Source organism: Eublepharis macularius, chromosome 2, assembly GCF_028583425.1.
Source record: "Eublepharis macularius isolate TG4126 chromosome 2, MPM_Emac_v1.0, whole genome shotgun sequence".
Classification (NCBI taxonomy): domain Eukaryota; kingdom Metazoa; phylum Chordata; class Lepidosauria; order Squamata; family Eublepharidae; genus Eublepharis; species Eublepharis macularius.
Window position 1 is genome coordinate 225328229 of NC_072791.1, and position 24539 is coordinate 225352767.

A 24539-nucleotide genomic window follows, 5' to 3' on the forward strand; every position below is an offset into this window, starting at 1 on the left:
TTGGGAGAAGACCCGGGTTTTAATCTCAGTTCGGCCATGGAAACTTGGTGGGTGACCTTGGGCCAGTCACAGCAGTTTAAGGCCACTGGGGCAGTGCCGCATTCTTGTATGCCTCAGTTTCCGGCCAGGAAAATGTAGATTGTGCTCTGGTCTGCAAGATTTGAAAATACTATCTCAGTAGGATTTTAAGTCTATTGTCTTTACTTCATGTGTTCCAACTGTGGCCCCAAGTCTGATAATATTTCTCTGACAGCAGGCCCTAAACAAAGACCTCCTTCCCTCCTTGCTGTGTATGAGTTGGGTGGGATGTGGAGTAGTTCAGGGGCCTTTGATCTGTTGTGTCAACCTTCTCCCTTGTACATGTGAGGAGAACATTAACCTGGGGGTGCCATGGTACCAACCAGTACTTCCCTTGGTGCTCACCTTGTGGCCTGTGGGTGCCATGGTACCAATCAGTACTTCCCTTGGTGCTCACCTTGTGGCCTGTGGGTACCATGGTACCAACCAGTACTTCCCTTGGTACTCACCAAGTTTTTTAGAAAGGGGGTGGGAACATTGTAGAATGTGGCTTAATATTGGCTGCCTCTATTCAGTGGTTTTCTACTGGAGGATGAAGAAGCATCTCAGTTTTCCTTAGTCAGTGTATGGTTCAATTCGCCTGTCAAGATTTTCTTTTCCCCAGGAGGTGAGGAGGAAGGTAGTCCATTTGCCTCTGCCTCCTGAGACAGCCATTTTGGTTCCACTTCCTATGGCAGCCATTTTGGGGTGGAACTCGCCCTTCTCTCTCAGTATTCCAAACAGTCGCACAGGCTCAAAAATGTTTGAGTGTTATTTTATGCTCACACACCTTGGAACTTCAAAACAAAAGTATTTGAAAGAGGCAAGATGAACAGAGCCAGACACTGAGATGTCCCCCAAGTTTACAACACGAAAACCCCATCTCAAAGTTTGATGGTGGAGGGGGGTCTCACTCACAATTTGGATAGGAATGGCGCTGGAGACCAGTGACCTTGGTAGAAGAATTACTCTTAATGAACGGCAGAAGATGAAGCTCATTGGCCCAGGAAATGGCAGAAGATGAAAAGGCTTAGGAAAAGAAGTGTTTTTGTGAGGAAGTGTGTGGAGTGGTTTTTTTGTTCACCAACGAATACTAGGGATGATGAAAAATATTGGAGAGCCCTAACTTTTACTATGAAGGATTTCAAGAAAACATGAAACTTTGGCAATACCTCTGCAGTGACATTTAAAGTTTCCCTGCCCAGGACAATGATGTAATCCACCTTGGATCCCCATTGGGAAATTATTAGTATATATGAAATTATTAGCATATTAATAATAATAATAATCTATTTACTTACTTCATTTGTACCCTGCTTTTCTCTCCAATGGTAGCCAAAGGTGACTAAAATTGTTCTCCCCTGTTCCTTTTTCCTCATAACAACTCTGTGAGGTAGGTGAGACCAGGGCTTATTTTGAGGGGGAACGCGCAGGAACGCAGTTCCGGCAGTTCCCCAAAGAGGTCACATGTCAGGTGGCCCCACCCACCTGACTCTCAGCCGTTTTAGGCCCATTTCAGCCTGGATTGGGGCCGAAATGGCCCAGATCGGCCCTCTGACGGGTGGTGGGTCACTCTCCCACCTCAGCAGCAGCCTGATCCTGACCATTTTGGGCCCCTTTTTGGCCATTTTCAGCCCCTTTTTGCCATTTTGGGCCCAATTTTGGCCCTGAATGGCCAGGATTGGGTCCAAAACAGCCAGGATAGGTGATGTCAGGGGGTGTGGCATATGCAAATCAGTTATGCTAATGGAACACTTCTCATAACGTCAAGGGGCATGACATATGCTGATGGGTTATGTTAATGAGTTATGCTAATGAGTTCCTCCAGCTCTTTTTCTACAAAATGACCCCTGGGTGAGACTGTGATTGGCCCAAGGTCACCCACCAAGTTTCCATGGCCGAATTGGGATTCAAACCTGAGTCTTCTCCCAATCATAGTCCAACACTCTAACCACTACACCACGCTGACACCTGTTCTCCCTTCTTTCCTTCCCTATATGCATTCCGAGCTCTATAGCACGTTGAGTGAGCAGTGCGCTGCGTGACTGTAGAGGTTGAACTGATGAACTTGTCTTTGCCATGACGCTACGAAAGCCTAGTCAGAGCAAACATCTGGTAACCATGTCCTTAGAGAAAAAGAGCAGAAGGACTAATCAGTCCAGCAGATGTTTGGTGTTCTATTTACAGTTGGCAATACTTAGTCAAACAATAAACTGACATTAGACAATGAAGTAATTTTAGAGGATTAAAAATAATCCCTTTAATGCATGGGAAATAAAACAGTGCTTGGGCTAAACAAACACTTTGAACTATGTGATCCTAGAAAGGAAAGCAAGACATTTCTGGAATTGTCTTTTTTTAAAAACATAAGGCAAACAGTGCAATGATCCTTGTTTACCCTAAGGGGCACATTCAATGCCTCTAATGTGCCTCTCGCTAATTTATGTATTAGTTGCATGTAATTAAGAGAGCTGAAATATTATTTTATAAATGTGATATGACGGGTCTGTTGCATGGATTCTGTACGGAGTGTCATGCTACACATGGAAGTGGCAGTTCTGTATCCGGAGCTCCCAAATGTTGTTCTTTTGAAATAGCAGGTGGGTGGGGCCCTGATCCATACATAGAGCACAGCTCAGGGGGAAGAGGGGGCTTATGCTGTTCTCCTGCACAGTTTCCCTATGCCTTGGAACCACATTGGAAACATAGAGAGGGGTAAATAGCAGGCTTAAACCCCTTTCCTTACAACATGGTTTGAATTCCGTATTCCATGGTTTGTAATGCCATATAGGCTTCACCCTTCAAAGTAGCCATTTTGTGGTCTGGAGTTCTATTGTAATTTTGGGAGAACTCCAGGCTCTTCTTGGAGGCTGGCCACTGTAGTGTTGAGTCTGGGTATAGGTTCATATCAGGGGTCCCTGTCTTTTTGAACCTGCAGGCACATTTGGAATTCTGACACGGTGTGGTGGGCGCAAACACAAAATGGCTGCTTCAGGAGGTTGAGTCAGACACAAAATGGCTGCTGTAGCATACCTTCAGTCACACAGTGAAGATCCTTATGCTGTGGAAGCAGCTTCTGCAAAGCAATGTTTTTAAAAATCTGTGTAGCTAATCAAATCTCCAGTAACCTATTAGAAACCATGCTTGGCAAAAGCCCCACTTGGCTCCACCCACTTTCTATAAAACAGTTGATGGGTACCAGGAAAGGTGTTAGTGGATGCAATGGTGCCCACGGGCACCGTTGGGAACCCCTACTATATATTATAGAGCTTTAACTTGTTATACAACAGAGGACAGCAGAAAATGAAGAAATCTCTCATCTGTTTACAGCACCTGCTGTATGGCAAGCTTAGCGGCTGGATGCAGGTGTGAATGGGTGTTACCTAGTAGGGCTGTTTGCAGTTTGATTCCAAAGTCACCAACATCAGAATCTCTTCAAGAAGATGTGTTTAATGAGAGTCCTGAGTTATTGTAAATGATGACTATACTCCCTTCCAAAATGTTAAGATTCTTCAGTACAAAAAGTCAACTACTTGTTTTCTTTCTGATCTGAAAACTCAGGGTGAAGCAGGTCCAACAGGCGCACGTGGTCCAGAAGGCCCTCAGGGACAAAGAGGAGAAACAGGTCTACAGGGTCCAGCAGGGGTACCTGGCCTTCCTGTAAGTCCATCAATCCTTCTTTATTAAAGCGATGGGCCACAAATTCCTTTATTCCTAATTTTTCTCTAGGCAACTAGAACTCTTCTCCCAGTCACCAACTTTCTATATTCAGCCTCTCCCTGCATTTTGAAGTGGTACAGCCCAGACACTGCGTTACCACTTCAATGGGAACTTCAACTAGGCCGTGTATATATACACACTACTAGAATTAGTTGCATTTTAAGTCCTCCATATGTTAACATAGACCTTTAACATACTTGTGTTCAATTGTCTTTTTGAAATTACTTAGAAATATCTATGAATTTGAATGTGTGTTTTAGAGTAATGACTATTGATTTTTGTGTGTGTGTGTGGACAGACAGACAACTCTAGATATATACATTCAGTGGCGTTTTTTCGGCGGGAACACGGTGGAACGGAGTTCCGGAACCTCTGGAAAATGGTCACATGGCTGGTGGCCCCACCCCCTGATCTCCAGACAGAGGGGAGTCGAGACTGCCCTCCGCGCCGCCAAGCGGCGCGGAGGGCAATCTCAACTCCCCTCTGTCTGGAGATCAGGGGGCGGGGCCACCAGCCATGTGACCATTTTCTCCGAGGGCAACCCACTGAGCTCCACCACCTCTTTCCCCAGAAAAAAAAGCCCTGTATACATTGCATACACAAACTGGTAGTTGCTTAGGGTATACAAACACCTTGTTTGTAGAACTGAATAGCCCACATCTCTCTGGCTTTCGTTTTGTTTGTACTCAGAGGGCTGGAGTTATCTGTTCACCCTAAGCAAAAAATCTCACCCCCCAGAGCTGGGAAATGTCAGCAGCAGATACAGAGAAACGGAACCTTCTGCACTTGTTGCTTGCCATTGAAAGAAAAGGAACAAGAAAGGCTGAAAACATTTCTCTATTTTTTAAAAAATCATGAACTGAACCTTGCTTATATTGATACGTATGTTTCTAGGGCACTCCTGGGACAGATGGTTCCACAGGCACAAAAGGGCCGTCGGTAAGCATTTTCTTCATTTATTACACTGATGTCCCCCCTTTCTTCCACGGCACTTGAATGTTCCTCCCTGGTCTCTCTTCTAGGCTTAACTTCAGCATGGTTTCTCCATTGTGTACATCCAGATCTTGACCTGGGACCACTAATCATATGAGACATGCAAATAGTCCTTTTATTATTCTGTCTTTTGCTCTGTCAATCTGGTCAACAATACATCTGTTTTGTAGGGATCTCCAGGTACTTCAGGGCCTCCTGGCTCACCAGGTCCGCTCGGTTCTCCAGGACCTCAAGGCAGCACGGGACCTCCTGGCATTCGAGGACAAATGGTAAAGCCTCTATCATAATGGAAAGGGCAAAGATTAGCAACAAATAAAGACTGATTAAATTAAGAGAATTGTGAAAGGATGTTTATTTCAGCCATTCTTAGGCATTTGTACTTTAGGGAATCTCACAGAATGCCAGAGACATGTTTAATTTACAGCTAAAAAAGTGTGCACACTATAAATATACTAAGGCAATAGTACCTTGGCTATAATAATTTTTGTTGCTAGTGAACTGCAAGATTAGATTAAGTCCAGTAGATATCGGACATAACTCATAGAAATCATTGCATTCAGAGAAATCATATTTGATCACCAATGCTGATAGCTGTTTTAATGGATAATATTTGCTCATAGGGAGACCCTGGATTTCCTGGTTTCAAAGGAGAAGCAGGCCCCAAAGGAGAACCTGTAAGTGTTAAAATATGTCACTGGTAATGTTTCTTTTCTTTTGTTAAAGAGGCATATTTCCTCTTACACACTTTCATTCCAATTTTTGTAGCTCATTCTTCCTTTTAATTCCCTTAGTGGTGATGGTAGAAAGAGCTGCCAAGTCATGTGGTGACCCCTGCTGGGGTTTTCAAGGCAGGAGGCTAACAGAGAGAGTTTTGCAATTGCCTGACTTTGCGCAGAGAGGCTGGTCTTCTATGGAGGTCCCCCATCCAATTTCTGACCAAGGCCGACCCTGCTTAGTTTCTGAGATCTGATGAGACTGGGCTTGCCTGGGCTATCCAGGCCAGGGTGGTTTCTTTAGTAAAAAAAAAAATACAAACAATGCTATTTGTAGTTTTAAACAAGCAACATTAAAGTTGCTATTGTAGTTTGTAACTGCTCGAAGCATATGGGACTACTGGGAAGGGGATGATTTCTAGACCGAAACAGACAACCTTTCAGTGATTACCGCAGAAAAATAGAAGCTAATGTGATGTCCACAGGATTGGCAGATAGGGTCTGGAATAATACCAGACCCATCTGACACGATGGCATTACTAACAGGAGTGATGTCGTCACGCCGACCCACTTCTGGGGCACCTCGTCTGGCTGGCCGTTCCTGGGTGGCCTCACACGGCCACAGGAGGCCATCTGGGCACTCTGACTGGCCACTTCTGCACAGCAACAGGAGATCGGCCACTTCCTCAGGCCAGCAGCAGCATTGCCTAGCCTCATGAGGCTGGGCAGCCAGGCTAGGTGACGGAGCAGGGGGGAGGGGAGGGGCTAGGTGTCTGGTATTTGGGGAACGTTTCCCCTGAACAGTCCCCCAAAATAATAATAATAATAACATAACATTCTATTTATATATTGCCCTTCAGGACTACTTAATGCCCACTCAGATTTGTGAACAAACTATTCTATTATAATCCCCACGACTAAACACCCTGTGAGGTGGGTGGGGCTGAGAGAGATCCTAGAAGCTGTAACTAGCCCAAGGTCACCCAGCTGGCTTCAACTGGAGGAACCGGAAATTGAACCCGATTCTCCAGATTAGAGTCCCGCACTCTTAACCACTACGCCAAAATACCAGACTGTCCGGGTAAAAAACAGACACCTGGCAACTCAAAATATTAATACCAAAATTTAAAGGCAGTGGAATGCTAACTTATACTTCCCCTGAAATGTTAAAAAATAATACTTCACAAGGTAACTCAGGGTCAAACTACAAGTGACAAATGACACAGGTTGGACACTTGTCAGCTTCCCTCAAGTTTTGATGGGAAATGTAGGCAGCTTGGTGGAATGTTGGACAAGTGACCGTTGAAAAGTCTATTGGACAGCAGTCGGAGAGCTAAGCTTCAAGACCAGGATGCCTACATTTCCCATCAAAACTTGAGGGAAGCTGACGAGTGTCCAACCTGTGTCATTCGTCACTTGTAGGTTGGCCCTCAGTCAAAACTTTACTTTCATTATTATAATTTGTAGTTTATCACATCATTGCTCTTGCATTTCACTTTCCTTTAAGTATTATAGAAGACCTTGAACATAAGAACTGATGTATGTGTAGAAATTTTTTAAAAAAATGAATTCAGGACTAAGAGTGGAAGGTCTTGTGGAGGTTACCTTTTAAACCAACATCTGTAGAATTGGGCTGCACCTTCTTACATATGGATATAGTTAATAAATATAGATAGCTGGTATGACGTAGCGGTTAGAGAGTTGGACTAGGACCTGGCAGGCCTAGGTTTGAATCCCCACTCTGCCATGGAAGCTTGTTGAGTGACTTTGGCCACTCCCTCAGCCCAACCTACCTCACAGGGTTATTGTGTGGATAAAATAAAGGCGAGGAGAACAATGGTAGCCTCGTTGGGTCTCTTCTGCAGAGAAAGGCAGGATATAAATAAAGTAAATAAATAAATAAATATATGGCAGCACTGTATCATTTGTATATATGATAGTGCTGACCATCAACAAATGTAACCATGTTCTCCCTTTAGTAATGATACTTATTTACTTACTTTATTTATCACCCGCCTTTCTCGTGGAGAGTCAAGGTGAATTACAAAGACTATTCAGTAGAGGCTGGTATAATACATGCAATAAACCATGCAATAAAACCAGAGTACATCATTAGAGAAAAGGGAAATAAAAATATATAATACACAGTAAACAATGAAGTAGAAAAAGGGAGCAGATGATAAAAAATGGTCCCCTCCACAATTTATACAGAATAATTAAGAACTGCAACCTTGTTCTCACTATAAAAACTGCCCTCTAGTTTTGTTTTACTACATTCTTATTCTCTTAGTAAAAAAAGCACGGCAAGGCCTTGAGGTGGGCATATTTTGCCTCAATATTCAATGCAGATAACATCCCCTGGGTCTGTTTGGGTTCAGGAAAAGAGCAGGGGGGGGACGCACGAGCCCCTCCTCTCCCGGAACTATGGTCTCGATCCAAATTTGGTCCTGTTGGGGAAGTAAATTTCAAAAGAGACTCAAGCCAGGGTTTCCCCCAACCTGACTTAGGGCCCAAAATATTGTGCACTAAAAGGGGCTCTGGCGTGCCCAAGGCCTCCCAATAAGCTTACCTGTCCAAGTCCAACATCTTATGCACATTGACTTTCTGCTGCACCTTGGTACTTTTTGTGTCGGTTCTAACTACTGATCTATAAACCAGTCGGAGATGCTTTGTAGGGAACTGATTATGTGGAAAAGTTGCAGAGCTGACTCCCGTTCTTACAGATGTCTTCTGTTAGTTCTATATACACTGCGCTGAGTTTCAAAAACACAGTGGAACTATTCGTTTAGTTTGTGTATACAGGGACATCTGATTTGTCAGAAGGAACACAACACAAGTGAATAATTACGGCGTAACCTCCCTCTGATACTCTTTAGCCCATGCTCCAGATGGAGGGACTCCATGCCAGCAAACAAACAAGGACAGAGACTGGTTGTGGAATGCTGTCCATGCAGACATCATGGCCTCATGAAACATTATCGGGTGATGAACCCAAAGAAAGGAGCAAATTTTAAACAGTTGTTACTCTTTCTGGCCTCTGTCTTTTGAATTGAGGTGTGATTGAATCATGGGCATTTGCATTGAAATGATATAAATGCATGTATTATTATGTTTTCCCTCTAGGGTCCGCATGGCCCCCAAGGTGCAATTGGACCTGTAGGTGAAGAAGGGAAAAGAGGTCCACGTGGAGATCCAGGAGCGGTTGGTCCTCTAGGAGCAGTGGGAGAAAGGGTAAGCGTCACAGGAGAAGCAAGAATCCTACCAGTGGGGCTTTCGCAGAGATACTTCAAGATATCTGGTTGCCTGAAGCAGAAAATCCAAATGTACCATTCCTGTTGGCAGAGTGTTCGCATAGTAGTCATGCAAACTGTTCAAAGAGTAAAGAAAGTTTATTCAGGAACTAACATACTTGATAGTAAAGTGGAGAGACAGAGACCATTTCCACACGGCCTTAAAGGCACGGCCCGCTCACTAAGTGCTGGCAGCTTTTCTCCTTCATTCCACACGTCTCTGATTTCAAACCAGTAGCAGGCTGTTTGGCTTCCGTATTTTCTAGCTTCGCCCTCACACGTATTCCTCCCTGTTCGCTTGCGCTCCACTTGCACTCCACTAGTGATCGAGTGGTGTGCAAGTGGAGCGCAAGTGAACAGGGAGGAATACATGTGAGTCTGTTCACTTGCCAGGCAAGTGTCATTCGTCACTTCTAGCTTGGCCCTAAGCTGCCACACTGACCTCTCTTAAAGGGACAGGACATTTTTCTCCAGGCCTGGTGGCAGCCCTCAACTGGAAGCAACATTCCAGTACTGCATCCTCAATAACATGCGTTTGTGGCTTGTTTACTGTTCAAGCCTACATTAAACATAATTGCTGGATTCAAGGATCCATAGTTCTGGATGGCTTTAAACAACATATGTCACAAAAGGTTTTATTTTCTGACCTGGCCTGAGGCTATGAAGGGCTTTCAAAGATTAAAAGCCAGTGTTGTGAGTTGTGCTTAGGAATTATCTGCAAGCCCCTACAGCTGTTTTAGTTCCAGTAAATAATTCTCCCTTCAGTTTGTTCCCACAGTTAAACAAGCAGCCTTTGGACTGGAGTTTCTGGGCAGTCTTAAAAGGCAAAGTAGAGTATCTATTGTACGAATGCAGTTTAGAGGTTATAAAGGATTGCAACACTGAGGCCAGGTCATTGTTTCCTTGGGGTGGGTGTAGAAACTGCATCAGCCAAGGCTGATAAAAGGCACTTCTGACCAGAGGTACCATCTCGGCCTCGTGAAGCAGTGCTGTGCTTAACAATACCAACAAATATCCTTCAGATCAAGTGTGACTCCATACAGCACAAAGGGTGTCGCAATAACTCCTAGATCATTTGGAGCCCCATGGCCCTGTCTGGATTCGTTCACCCTCACCAAATACATCATTCCTTGGAAGCATCCATTGAGAGCTTCTATGGCTTTATTAAAGAGTCTCCAACTTCCATGCCCTAGAAATGGAAAATTAGGAAAGGGTAACTAATTGCTATCATCATATTCCTCTGCAACTGCCAAATTGTACATGATTAGTGCTTTAAATCTGTGTGCAATTTTGTGCAGATAAAACATTTATGCTTTGATTCCACAGGGTCCTCCTGGGAATCGTGGTTTTCCAGGTTCTGATGGTTTGCCAGGACCGAAGGTAAGTTGACACAAAGCATCAAAACATGTGCACACACTTAAGAAAAGTCCTTAAGGACTTATATGGAAAGGGGAAATGGACATCGATGGTCCCAAAGTACTTAGTATCTGGAAACCAGATCTTCAGAAATGCTCCATTGATGGGAGGGAACACTGTGAAATGTGTAGTTATTTGTCAGTTTGTAGCCAGCCCCTATAAGCTCCTGGGAATGCTTTTGCACAGGAGGTAGGAAAAAAGGTATACTTGCACATTTTGTAGTGTGCATGTTAGATTTGCTGTGTTGTATCAAGAAGGGAGTGGCTCACTGGCAAAGCACTTGCTTGGCATGCAGAAGGTCCCGGGTTCAATCCTCTGGCTCTCCAGTTAGAAGAGTCAGGTGGTGGGTGATTTGAAAGACCCCTGCCTTGAGACCAAGAGAGCCACTTCCAGTCTGAGTAGACAATACTGACCAAGATACTTGTGTGTTCAAGATACTTTCTGATTTGTTGGCTGGTAGGATTTTATGCTCTGACCTGGATGGCCCTCATGAGCCCAATCTCATCAGATCTCGGGAACTCAGCAGGGTCGGGCCCAGTTAGTACTTGATGGGAGACCTCCAAGGAAGTCCAGGGTTGCTATGCAGAGGCAGGCAATGTCAAACCACCTCTGTTTGGCTCTCGCCTTGACAAACCCCAGCAGAGGTTGCTGTAAGTTTGCTGCCAGTTGATGATATTACACACACACACACACACACACACACACACAGAGGATTTTATATTTGTTAGGAAAGCAAGTCAATGTGAAGGAAATTAAGGATTTTTTACAAGACCTGTTTTGGACATAGGTACCAGAAATAAAAGCCCAATGACATCGGTAGTTTGAGAGGCCACTGACTAATATTGCACTGATTTCTTTGCAGGGAGCTCAAGGAGAACGTGGGCCTGCAGGGGCTTCGGGCCCAAAAGGGAGCCAAGGGGATCCTGGGCGCACTGGTGAACCCGGCCTCCCAGGTGCCAGGGTAAGGAAATGGCAACATTTTAAAAAGTGGTCCGTACTGATGGTTGCAAAGAATTGCCAAGTTCAGGCTCGCTCACAGCCCAAGTGGAGTTACACCCTTCCAAGGCCATTGGAATCAAGGGGGGTATTGCTCTGCTTAGGACTGCATTACGAGACGTAGAACAAAAGAGGGGGGGGGGAATCCCTAATACTCATATTGAGTTTAGTGTATGGAGCAATTCAGAGTTCAGTAGTTGTATTGTATTTTTGAAACCAGTATCAATGTAAAAGAGAACTCAGCAATAGCTTAAGGCTAAATGTTGATGAATATTTGTGACTTTTAGCTGCGTGTAGCTGTCGAGCACTAACAATACTCTTATTTTGTAAATACCTTACAGGGTCTCACGGGAAATCCAGGTGTTTCTGGGCCAGAAGGCAAACAGGGTCCGTTGGTAAGTATGTTTAGAAAGTGTGCGGGAATGAGGGTTTAACTTTTCAGATGACATTCTCCATCATGAAACTTCATCTTCTAAATGCTTACGTGATGTGTTTCAAAGAACATGGATATTTCTCCATTTATTTTTAGCATATTCAGAGACTTGCTTTTTTTATATATCTGCAGCATTTTCACCAAACTATTGTCTTATGGATCTGTTTCTAAATTTGTTGCAGTGATCAGGACCCAAAAAACCCCCTATGAGAACATTTCAGTATGCTATGTTGTTTTGGGGGTTAGGAGGATGCTCATTTTCCTCTATTAGCCAGTTTGGTGTAGAGCGGCAGGACTCTAATCTGGAGAGCCGGGTTTGATTCTCCACTCCTCCGCTTGAAACCAGCTGGGTGACCTTGGGTCACTCACAGCTCTTCCAGAGCTCTCTCAGCCCCACCCACCTCACAGGGTAATTGTTGTGAGGATAATAATAATACACTTTGTAAACTGCTCTAAGTGGGCGTTAAGTGGTCCTCCTGAAGGTTGGTATATAAATCAAATGTTGTTGTTGTAGGTGGAGTTGCATCACACTTCACACATTTGAGCGGTTCCAGCACTCCCCAAGGATGCTTTACCTAATTAAAGACAGTACAGACTTTTTCTTTATACTTTGAAAAGAAGCACTATACAATAAGTGTAATTAGAAGTGATGAATATTTTGTATACTATTGAAGCGTCAAAAAAACAAAACAAAAAACCCCAAAGCACCCTTTTCCTAACATTTAGGATCCCATCCAATTTTATTTTTAGCAAGAGGAGAACCATTGGAATGAAACTGCTTTCCAGGCTGTATGTTAATGTTGGGGGTCTGGTTCACATTACGGTTGCCAACCTCCAGCTGGGGTCCTGGCACTGTCATAGAATTACCGCTGATCTCCAGACTACAGAGACCCCTTCCCCTGGAGGAAATGGCTCCTCCATTATACCATCACATTCCCACTAAGTTCCTTTGCCTCTCCAAACTCTGCCCTCCTCGAGTGCTGCCCCCAAATCTCCCAGTCCACTGCTGGCAGCCTTAGGTCACATGGAAAGGGCCAAGGCCGCTGTCATATCACTTAAAAATAACATTGCAATTTGTTGAAGTGATACGTTTCAGGACTGGTTCAAGGTAATATAAAGGAAGCTCCTCCTTGTTTCTGGTATGTTAAATATGCCTGCTGTGTCTTTGGATGAGTCAGCCAATGACTCCAGGACTGGCCCCAAACGCACATGTTTTGTTTGTGAATGGTGTAATGCTTAGTGTGGCAGTTTGAGTATCAGAGGAAGAGTCTCTGTACATGAGACATCTTACACAGGGACACTCAAGTGTAGGGAGATGCAATGTTCGCCAGAAAGCGTAGTCTAAAATGACAGAGCCAAAAGCTCTATAAATTTCACCTCTCTATGCAGGGGTAGTTTTAAAAGATAGAGCCGGCGGAGATCGCTCCTCAGAGGGTTTGTAAATTTCATCTTCGCCTCCCCAGTATGCTTCCCAGCTAACATTGTGTCTCCCTACACTTGAGTGTCCCTGTGTAAGACGTCTCATGTAGAGAGACTCTAAGATCTGGGATATTCAGGTTTGAATCCCTGCTCTGCCTTGGAAGCTCACTGTGCAACCTTGGGCCAGTCACACCCTCTCAGCCTAACTTCACAGGATCATGGAGAGGATAAAATGGAGGACAGGAGAATGCTCTAAGCTGTATTGCATCACTATTGAGGAGAAAGGTTGCGGGGATAAATGAAGTAAATAAATATATAGTGGATTTTTTCCTGTTGTAAACAACTTTGGGTCTCTTTGGAAAGAAAAGTGGAATACAACTACGTAAATAAAGTAGAAGTGAAATGGGAGGTCTGTGATAGGATCTCCCTCTACACACTACACACCACTACATGACTCCAGACTACACCTACCACTGATTCTTCTTGGACCAAAATAGGAAGGTACACAATTTGAATTACCAAGTATCTGACTAGGGCAGAAGGGGATTTTAAATGAAGACTTTGAAGCATACCTTGAGTTATTAGTTGGAACACATATTTCAACTTGGTCTGATATTGCTTATATTTATTCATTATTATGGTCTGGAATTACTGTGTAATCATTATGCTTGACCACTGAAGGAAGGCCATATGGCTAAAACACGTTTGGTCAGGGTTGCATAAGGTTCCGATTTGAGTTTGTAGTAAGATTTTAATCTATATTGAGGCTGTATTTGGGCATGTAAGAGTTTTTAAATTATTCTGTAATAAGTACATATTTTATCTATGTTTTGCATTTAGTAATTTTAATATTTGGTGCTGTGATTTGGATTTCTTTAACCTTCTTGGTTCTTAATTGTTTTGTTTGGGTTAATTTTTTTCCCTCTCTTTTTGTGTGGGTTTAACTCTTCCTCTACCTGAATCCCACCCACCCTTGAATCTATCATTGGCCTTGTAGAGGAAACATACTGATTATATATTGTTCTGAAACAAATGACGTGGTTTATTGTAAAACTAGAAACAATGCTGTTGTGTGAAAAAATACAACTGGACTTTAGAAAACTGATTTGGTGGCCCCTCCCAGTGGCAAGCAGGTGCTTTGCAGTGGCCTGGAGGCCAGAGTGGGAGGGCGCTGGGGTGAGGCATGGGGAGGAGTGCTTAGGCCATTGATTTGGCGGACCCCCTCCTGGCAGCAAGTGGGGGCTTCACAGTGGCCTCGGGGCCAAAGTCGTAGACAATATGTCTGTGCGAGGATCAGGGCTTTTTTTCAGTGGGAATGTGGTGGAACGGAGTTCCGGCACCTCTTAAAAATGGTCACATGGCCGGTGGCCCCACCCCCTGATCTCCAGACAGAGGGGAGTTTAGCGCGGAGGGCAATCTACACTCCCCTCTGTCTGGCGATCAGAGGGCAGGGCCACCGGCCATGTGACCGTTTTCACCGAGGTTGATTTAAACTTTAAAAAACTCCCCCCTTGTTCCAGCTGACCCAAAGTGACGTCATTGTGCGGGCCTGAGTTCCACCACTGAGTTCCACCACCTCTTTTTCCAGAAAAAAAGCCCTGGCAAGGATAAAAATGACGTCACTTTGGCACCAGTATGGCTTGCTTTTTATATAGTAGGATGAGTTAAGACTAATGGAACTAAAATATTTGTAATGTTCAGTATTAAAAGTTTGATCTTTTTACAGGGTGCCCCGGGAGAAGATGGCCGACCAGGTCCAGCAGGTTCCATAGGGATTAGAGGCCAGCCAGGGAGTATGGGTCTTCCTGGGCCGAAGGGCAGTAGCGTACGTAACATAGCTAATACTTGCTATTTACTTATCAAATGGCTTGTACTTTTGCTTTATAAGAGCACTAATGAAAGATAAATTATATACTCTTTTCACAAATTAGGGGGACCCTGGAAAACCTGGAGAAGCCGGCAATGCAGGTGTCCCAGGCCAGAGAGTGAGTCTTTTCAAAATAAATGTCTTAAAGTAAAGCTCACAGAATGTTCCTCTTGAGTGTGTGTGTGTTTGCTAAATTAATCTACTTTTTATTGTGTTATTTTAGGGAGCTCCTGGAAAAGACGGTGAAGTTGGCCCTGCTGGTCCAGTTGGTCCACCCGTAAGTTCTGAGGCAAAAGTATTTTTCTAATCTACTTTACCATCCTAAATGAAAGTCTTCCCCCTCGACCAAAGGTGCCGTTGAAGACATGCATGTGCATAATGTGAGTTTTTTTGTGCAGATATCCTTATGGGTATATGCTCCTTTCCTTGATTCTGCCTCAGAAGGAGGTGGCAGAAGGATAATGGGAACTGAATAAGGATGAATGAGAGTGATTCCGCACACATTGGATAATGCACTTCCAATCCTCTTTATAGATCATTTGGAACAGATTTTTTTGTGTGCGGAACAAAAAATCCACCTCAAATGATTGATAAAGTGCATTGAAAGTGCATTATCCAACGTGTGCGGAATCAGTCTGAATGTAGATAATTAAAAGGGAGGGGTGAATAGAAGTGGGATTCTACACAGCTGCTGACACAAGAACGTGACAAAGAAAGCAAATGTGTATACCATTCTGTTTGTAAAGGTCTTTAGCTTTTAACTGGTGCATTCTCCCTAGGGTGGTGGTTATGTTATGTTGTATTATACAACAGAGACAATTCTCTGAAATTCTTTTGGCAAACATTTGATTTTCAATTCAGTATACAACAGACCTTTGCTACATTTTTTTTCTTTTTATTGACTCTTGGAAGTGAGTTAGTTGGAGCAAATGTAGGTATCTCATTCCCCTGGTGGGGGCAGGGGATCCCCCGCTTTCACCCTCTGCCACCACCTGTACTTACTTGGCCAGCAGGGGACGAAGGCACGGGATCAGGCCTCCCGGGCACGCTCTCAGGACAGTGCAATGACATCACTGACATCATTGCGCTGCCCCGAGGGCACTCCTGCACTTTGCTTCAGGTCAATTTGGGCCCCAAACGAGACGAATTGGGCCCGTTTGAGGCCCATATTGGCCTGTGGTGAAGTGTGTGCGCACTCCTGTGCCTACGCGGTGACATCACTAGAAGTGACATCACTGCAGCGGATGAAATACGGAAAGAGAAGCAGGAGGTACGAGCCAAGTCTCCCACTCTCCCCCTGGAAGAATAAGGGGACCTGGCAACCCTAAGCAAATGAGATTTTAAAGAAATTAATAACTGCCGTTTTACAAAAACTGATGCTTGAAGGATAATAGAGGAGATTAACTGTTCAAATCTGCTTTGGTTTAGATATTGTCAGCTTGCATTGTGGGCCAAATTGCTTACAAGCTATGGTGGAATTAAGCCATGAAGAACAATAAAAAACCTCTTGCATATTAGCACATATGAAAGATGAATAATCGCCATATCAAGGTATCGTATCATAAATGTGATTTTTTTTTTTAGGGACCAGCGGGAGAAAGAGGAGAACAAGGACCCCCTGGTCCTACAGGCTTTCAGGCAAGTTGTTTTCAAATATATTCTGAATTTAGTCCATCCTATCTTGAGGGCTTTTTGTTACTATTTGTAATGAAAACAAGAGACAGATTGAAGTATCCACTGGAATAGTTTGTGGAAAAAGTGTGAAAATAGTTTTATGAAAAGAACCTGAGCGTGGTAATCAGTGGGAACATGGGGGTGGGGCATGTGACATCAGTGACAACCCTGGAAGTGACAGTGGTAGCTCTAGGAACCACTGCAACTCTGTGGCAAAACTCTATCATTTACCATAGAGTTTCCAGTGATTCCTAGAGCTACTTATTAGCTCTTCCGAGTTATACTAGGAAATGATGTATTGGCAAAGAGGCCTACAGTATCACCAGTATCACCAGCCCACCATTAGTGAGCAAGTAAGCCTAAGTTAAACTATCCCATTCTTTGCTGAATTCAAGTCACTAGAAGAATAGACTTAATCTCATCTCCAGAAAATTTTAATAAAAAGTTTTGACTCACTTGGTCAAAAATGGAAAAGTATAGTAAGTTCTGTCAACTAATAATAACAGGGTAAAGTACTTTCTAGACTGTAGTTGTAGCATCTTTCTGCGTTAAGGGCCCCTGTAAATTTGCCCCTTTGTTGCAAGTACATAAGAAAGAACTTCTGCTGAGGCTGAAATACCACATCATGCTCAGTGTGAAGAAATAGCAGAGCTGTGACCTGGGGCCTCCATAGGGTAGCCAAGCCTGGCAACCATCAGGAGACAGGAGGAGTGGGGATATGGGGAGACATGAAGTCATCAGCACAGTGTCCATTCCAGGAAAACCTGGAAGTGATACCACATCTCTCTAGGAATCGCCAGTAACTCAATGGTAAAACCATAGTGTTTTCAGAGATTTCTAGAGACGTGTGATCTCAATTTTGGGTTTTCTCCAGAAGTAATGTTACACCATATGACCCAACAGCCATTTTCTAGGTCTCTCTACTGAAAGGATATCCTCTCCCACCATGAACCTTGTGCCACCGTGGGCTGTCCGCCAGTCTGTTAATGGTATTCTCCCCTAACAAGTAGAAACATATCCTGTGGGGCTTTTGTGTGGCTGCTCCTTCCTTCTGGATTAGTCTCCTGAGGGACATGCAGAAGGCTACTCCTCTGGTGTCTGGAGAACTTTTTTGTTCTACAACACTTTTCCAGATTAACCTGTTGTACCGTATTTGGCGAATTTGATTGGCTTTCTTATTATCTGATGTTTTTACTGTTTTGGGTTGTACTGATCGGTTTTAATTTTACGTTCTGTAAATATCGAACAGGGTACACATTTTCTAAATCAATCAATAAATGTTTGCCCACACTTCTGTTTTCCAGGGCTTACCCGGTCCTCCAGGCCCTCCAGGTGAAGGGGGAAAGCCAGGTGATCAGGTAACCACTTCTTGAATTGGGCTTCACAATTTGCGTTTGCTTCCATTGTCATTCCACTTGTGTGGGGGGGGTTTGTGCATGTTTGCAAGGAACTATAAGGCCACATACCAACAACCGCGTTTTCTCCAGAGAGTTTTGCAGCTCCAAGGCAAAGGTCCCTGACTCTGGCTTGGATACAGGCACCTGGAGAAACAGCCTCACATTTTCTATGGAAATTTCACCAACAGCCAAGCAAGAACTTAAACATTATAACAGCAGCATGGGAGTGATCTACGAGTTCATCCCCAAAGGTTATTAAAGGGCTACCATTATGTGAGTGGGACCAGTTACACTGGTTCTTGCCATCTGATCATCATGACCACCAATCTGGGTCAAATTATGGCTGGGAAACTTGAGTCTTGCCTTGCCTATGTGATGGCAGGCCTTTAACTTTACGGTAGTGCTATGAGATGAAAAAAACAAAATGGTGGCTGTCGCCTCAATAACGACAGATATGAGCAACAGTAAACAAACTGAATTTTCAGTAGGTAGGAAATGTTGTGAGTAACGATTTCCTGTTTCTCCCCCACAGGGTGTTCCTGGTGAGCCTGGAGCCCTAGGCGCCTTAGGTCCGAGGGTAAGTTTTGTCCTTTATTTCTAACATTTCACTGCAATCTTCCAGGCTATTTTTATCTAAATTTGGAACACTCATAATCATATATTTGAATGGAGAAACATAAACGCACACTCAACACACACACATGCCAAAATTACAACCTACAAACATCACAATTTGAATTTCAGTGCTTAGTTCAGTCTTAGGCACTGTTTTCCTTTTCCAGTGTTCCTCTGGAACGTCTGCAAAGTCTTTCAGAAACTGTGTGTACTCATCTCCCTCTTGGTCAGCCGCAGGTTCTGCAGACTGTAGCGTGTGTTCTTTTGGTTCCTGGAGCACATGCTCTGCTAAGTCTTCTCCCACAAACATGGCCACTGGGGTATAAGCGTGCACAGCAACTTTCCAAAGTCCATTCCAACCTTCATAGGTAATTGGTACGTGGGCGACGGGCAGCACAATACCTTCTGCTTCATGCAAGAGAGAAGCAAGAGAGATGCAAGAGAGAGACTCTGGGATTTCGGGTCCCTTGGGAAGGCCCAGAGTACCCCCCCAACCCTTCTGACCTCCGTAGCTTGGCCAATTAACAGGCGTGAGGACCCAGCAGAGTAACAACAAACAAAACAAAACAAACAAACAAAAGGGTTTATTTACAAGGAGGTCAGTTAATATCAAACAAGCAAGCAAGCAAGGTGCCTTAGCAACACTAGATGGGTGAAAGCAAAACAAACCAAAGGCCCGAACGTGACTGAACTCCCCGTCCCTCTGTCTGCCAGACCTGCCTCCTCACCCTCCCTGGATGAGGGCCTCTCCCCCTAGCAGGAACCCCACTCTGGCCTGCTCCCTGGGAGGAAGAACACAGACACGAGCCCCTTGTGTTCTGATTGGTCGAAAAGGGCACCAAGATGACCCAGGGGCTCCTGGGAATTGTAGGCAGGCCTACTCCCACTGCTAACAGGCTTCTGAGGCCTTGCTAGGCCTTCCTGGCACAGCCAGATCATGACACAGACCCTGCCCAATATAGTACCTTGAAAACTGGGTTTTGTAGAATGCAAAATCACTCATATGGAATATTTTGAATATCCCCCACTCCTGTCATTCACTTAAAATTCGCTAAGCAGCAACTTCACAGCCATCCACCATGACCTTCTTCCGGTGGTGCTGGGGAATATACACTGGATCAAATGCAGGCAAAGTAGTCTGAGGCCTCTCTGGGATCATGTGGTGCATCTCAGTCCTGGCCTTGGGGCACTTACTCCGAAAGTGGCCCAACTGGTTGCACATAAAGCACCGTGGCACCTTCTTCTCCACCATGGGCGACTTCCCACCAGCACTTGGGAAAAAAGGTTGCTGCTGCTGGAATGGCTGTCTTTTTTCTTCTGGCTGCTTTCTGGACCAGGGTGGGGACTTAGGAGACTCCCTCTTATGCCAGTCCCGATGAATGCCGTACCTCTGCCCTCTGTAGGCTTCAGCCAGTCGCTCCACCCACTGGCCTGTTTCTTGAAGGGTAGAAGGGCTCTTGTCCACAAGCGGGCACCAGATGTGCTCGGGAAGAAGATTCAGGAACCGGTCAATGCACCTCAGGGCCTTGACCTCAGCCAGGGTCTTGGCTTCTGCAACTTCCACCCACAAGTCAAAGGCTTTTCCCAGTCTGTGTATTAATTGTGGGTAGGACTCTTTACCTTCAAGCCTGATCTCTCTGAAGTGCTTTTGGGTCCCTTCCTTGGTGAATCCCTCTCTCTCTCTCTCACTCTTTGCTTGAACAGCTTCTCTCTTCACCTTCCATGTGGCCGGACACTGAAGCCAGGACACCACTCAAGTGCAGTCTCAGCTCTTCCATGTACTGCTCTGGGGGGACCTTGTAGTCAATGCAGACTTGTTCAAAATTCTGCAGGAAAGCCTCGATGTCCTCTCCTTCCTTGTACAAGGGGCACTTCCGACGGTCCTCTTTCACCGTGGCATCTGAAGGGGACGGAACCTCTGCGAGCTTAGCCATCCCAAGCTCATGCCTCATTCTCTCTTTTTCCAGCTCTAAGCGAGCTTGGTTCTATTTCTCGTCTTTCTCAAGCTTCATTTTCTCTAGCTCAAGGTCTGCCTGCTTAAGTTGCAGCTGGAGACACAGCTTCTTCAGTCGGGGACTCCATTGTTCTGGCTGTCTCTTCCTTCTGAGACATGGGGCCAGCAGCCCTTGCTTGGGTCTTGCTTCTAGGAACAGGCGCGTCCTCTGATTTTGTCTTCCCAGTTCGGAGGAGCATGCACTACCTATTCTAGCCTCACTATCCGGATGACCCGACAGCTAAAACATAAACAAAATCCCCTTTCACCACACCTTTACCAGACCTTTACTTGGTCTTGCAAGCACCTTCAGCAAATGTGGCTTCCTTAAGCCCCCCCCCAAAAGTTTTTGTTTTGTTTTTTGTCAAAGCCAAATGTCACTCTGCCTTACCAGGGTCCAAAATTAGTCCATCCCACCGCTACAGCCACCATGTCACGCCTCAGGTGGGGTGAGCCACCTTACGGTGCCCCCACTCTGGGATTTCGGGTCCCTTGGGAAGGCCCAGAGTACCCCCCCAACCCTTCTGACCTCCGTAGCTTGGCCAATTAACAGGCGTGAGGACCCAGCAGAGTAACAACAAACAAAACAAAACAAACAAACAAAAGGGTTTATTTACAAGGAGGTCAGTTAATATCAAACAAGCAAGCAAGCAAGGTGCCTTAGCAACACTAGATGGGTGAAAGCAAAACAAACCAAAGGCCCGAACGTGACTGAACTCCCCGTCCCTCTGTCTGCCAGACCTGCCTCCTCACCCTCCCTGGATGAGGGCCTCTCCCCCTAGCAGGAACCCCACTCTGGCCTGCTCCCTGGGAGGAAGAACACAGACACGAGCCCCTTGTGTTCTGATTGGTCGAAAAGGGCACCAAGATGACCCAGGGGCTCCTGGGAATTGTAGGCAGGCCTACTCCCACTGCTAACAGGCTTCTGAGGCCTTGCTAGGCCTTCCTGGCACAGCCAGATCATGACACAGACCCTGCCCAATATAGTACCTTGAAAACTGGGTTTTGTAGAATGCAAAATCACTCATATGGAATATTTTGAATATCCCCCCCACACACACACACACACACCGTCATTCACTTAAAATTCTGTTCATTTTGTGATCTGGGAACACATCATGTTTCTGTTTCTCTCTACTTATCTGTATCCTTTCCTGTGGAGTTTAGAGTGAGGTACATACAGGTTCCAGGTGGCTCTATATTCATTTTACTTTCTGCATGGCCTTAGCAATGGAAGTACATTAGGTGACTGAAACACTTACGCTATGCCAATGTGGATGTTGCAGCTTTAATTGGTAATGACACCTCAATAATTCATGGAATTAGTGAATGATAATTTGTGTGGAATAACAGATCTTTGCAACTTGGGAGAGGCCATGGGTCAGCAGCAGTCACTGATCCAGTTGAAAATGAGGTGGCAAGTGATATGAAAGACCTCTCCCTACCTGAGGCCCTGGAGAGCTGCTGAACATCTGAGTAGACCAGGGGTCCCCAGCCTTTTTGAGACTTCAGGTCCTTTGGAATTCTGGCACAGAGTGGTAAGCGCAGCCACAAAATGGCTGTCACAACTTACCTTCAGTCACACAGTGAAGAGCCTTGTGCTGTGGTGTGAGCTGCTGTCTAAGCAATGTTTTTTTTAAAATTTTCATACACCCAGCTCATTTTTAATGCACACAACACCCATGTTTTGCTTATCCCACTGTAATAAGCTTGAGTGTTTCTGCCAGCTTCTCAGAAAACTCCAAATGACTTCTAATCCATCTGCTGCAGGGTGAACGTGGCCATCCAGGAGAAAGAGGAACCCCAGGCGCATCTGGTCTTCCGGGAGAAAAGGGGATGGCTGGTGGTCAGGGTCCGGATGGTCCAAAGGTAAGAGTCAGGCACTCACAAATCAAGTCTGAAATTTTAGTTTCAAGGAATATTCGCCCAGTCAAAACAACTCGTTCAAAAGCGCTATACATTTCTGATTCAAACTGGAGAAGCAACCACTTTCTTCTTCTTCTTCATATCAGGGCAACCCAGGTCCCACTGGAACCCCTGGGGATCAGGGGCCGCCAGGTCTTCAAGGTATGCCTGGAGAAAGGGGCATCGCTGGAACTCCTGGTCCGAAAGGAGACAGGGTTAGTCTCTTCAGAGATTTCTGAAAAGTTGTCTTTCTCTCAATGGCCCTCTCTCTGTTTACAAGCAACTTAAGTTTTTATTGTGCTTTCTCTAGGGCAGTATAGGAGAAAAGGGATCTGAAGGTACAGCTGGTAATGATGGTGCAAGAGTAAGTCAAATTATTGTTTCCCTTATTAAAACTTTCTCTCCTTAGAATCCTTTTTCTGGTTACTGAAACCGTCAAGAAAGAATAGTAATTAGAAGAGCATATGGCAACACGGCAGTTAACATTTATGAAACTGATTTGTGGGACCAATTTGAGAAGGAGGTTTCTGGCTTCCTCACGCTGCAAGAGTTTTATTTTAAAAGTTACATTATCTATACCAGGAGTCCCCAACTTTGTTGAGCCTGTGGTCACTTTCGGAAGTTTGAGAGAAGGAAGTGGGCACCACCACAATACGGTTACTATAAAAGGGCCACAAAGTGGCTGCTCTAGGGACTAGTACCAATCTCAATATGTTGGGAGCAGGGCTTTTTTTCAGCTGGAATGCAGGGGAACGGAGTTCCGGAACCTCTTGAAAATGGTCACATGGCCGGTGGCCCTGCCCCCTGATCTCCAGACAAGAGGGGAGTTTAGATTGCCCTCCGCACCACTGAGCGGTGTGGAGGGCACTCTCAACTCCCCTCTGTCTGGAGATCAGGGGGAGGGGCCACCGGCCATGTGACCATTTTCTCCGAGGGCAACTCACTGAGTTCCACCACCTCTTTTCCCAGAAAAAACCCCTGGCTGGGAGGTCTTAAGTCCTGTTCCCTTCTATGGTGCAGGTAGTTCCTCCACAAATGTGGAGGAAAACTAGAACTAGCTCTTTAGTTTAAGGTATAGACACTTTGGAAGAGGAAGAAGTGGGCACCACAAAGACACATCTCCAGATGCCATAATGCACCGCATTGAGGATTACTGAAGGCAACTGAAGGCAAGCATCATTTTAGCTCTGTGACCATTTATTTATTTACTCATTCAGTCATTCAATATATTTTTATCCTGTTTTTCTACCTGACGGGGACCCAAAGCGGCTTACAAAAATATAACGCAAACGAATGCACAGACACAGTATGAAAAACAAACAAAAATGGAAACAGATTGCAATTTGATGCCAGAGAGCTAATCCTACTTGATGGTTCCGGTTGGACCCATATTGGCCCAGTATTGCTCCCAGTTGGCCAATGAAACATTTTAGGCTGCACAAATGTCTAATGTGTTTTGAGCATTTTAGGAATTAAGCATTCTTTCTCCTATTGTGACGCTGTGTGTGTGGCACACAGAGCTGCCGTTTGTACAAGAACGGGGAAGACAGTTGATATGGCAATTGAAAGGATCTAACAGAGTTACAGCCGTTGAAGTCAATGATCTTCAAACACTATTCACTCTGCTTACGATCGCTCTGTTAGAGTCTAGCAGATGATTATTAGGTTTGCTTAAACCCTTTAAAATCACTTCTGCAATATGTCCCACGGGAAAAAAAGAATAAAGTACAAATCTTTGTACAAGGTACTTTGAAGGTTCATTTTTCTTACTGATACTTTTTATTGATAGGGTCTCCCAGGTCCATTAGGTCCAGTTGGCCCTGCAGGCCCTGCTGGTGAGAAGGTAAAAAGATTTTGATAACATTTCCATTAAATTAACTTTTGTATATTCTGGACTGGATGCAACAACATTCTGTAAACTTTGTTTTGAAGGGTGAACCAGGCCCTCGAGGTTTAGTTGGTCCTCCAGGTTCTCGTGGAAATCCTGTAAGTATTCCATCCTATTAATTTTCTAAATAAAACATTGATTATTTTCTAACATGTGAAGTGTT

At 44.8% G+C, this 24539-nt stretch overlaps 1 protein-coding gene across 1 annotated transcript in view; it reads left to right on the forward strand.

Annotated features, from left to right (window-relative positions):
- COL5A2 (collagen type V alpha 2 chain) overlaps positions 1-24539 on the forward strand; it is a 218960-nt gene that overhangs the window by 169511 nt on the left and 24910 nt on the right. Inside the window, exons 19-37 of the mRNA XM_054972743.1 lie at positions 3619-3717; positions 4672-4716; positions 4941-5039; positions 5391-5444; positions 8607-8714; positions 10100-10153; positions 11052-11150; positions 11527-11580; positions 14764-14862; positions 14969-15022; positions 15128-15181; positions 16489-16542; positions 17883-17936; positions 18508-18552; positions 22354-22452; positions 22596-22703; positions 22799-22852; positions 24278-24331; positions 24421-24474. Coding sequence (XP_054828718.1) covers positions 3619-3717; positions 4672-4716; positions 4941-5039; positions 5391-5444; positions 8607-8714; positions 10100-10153; positions 11052-11150; positions 11527-11580; positions 14764-14862; positions 14969-15022; positions 15128-15181; positions 16489-16542; positions 17883-17936; positions 18508-18552; positions 22354-22452; positions 22596-22703; positions 22799-22852; positions 24278-24331; positions 24421-24474 — 1341 coding nt within the window. The remainder of the gene's footprint in view (positions 1-3618; positions 3718-4671; positions 4717-4940; positions 5040-5390; positions 5445-8606; positions 8715-10099; positions 10154-11051; positions 11151-11526; positions 11581-14763; positions 14863-14968; positions 15023-15127; positions 15182-16488; positions 16543-17882; positions 17937-18507; positions 18553-22353; positions 22453-22595; positions 22704-22798; positions 22853-24277; positions 24332-24420; positions 24475-24539) is intronic.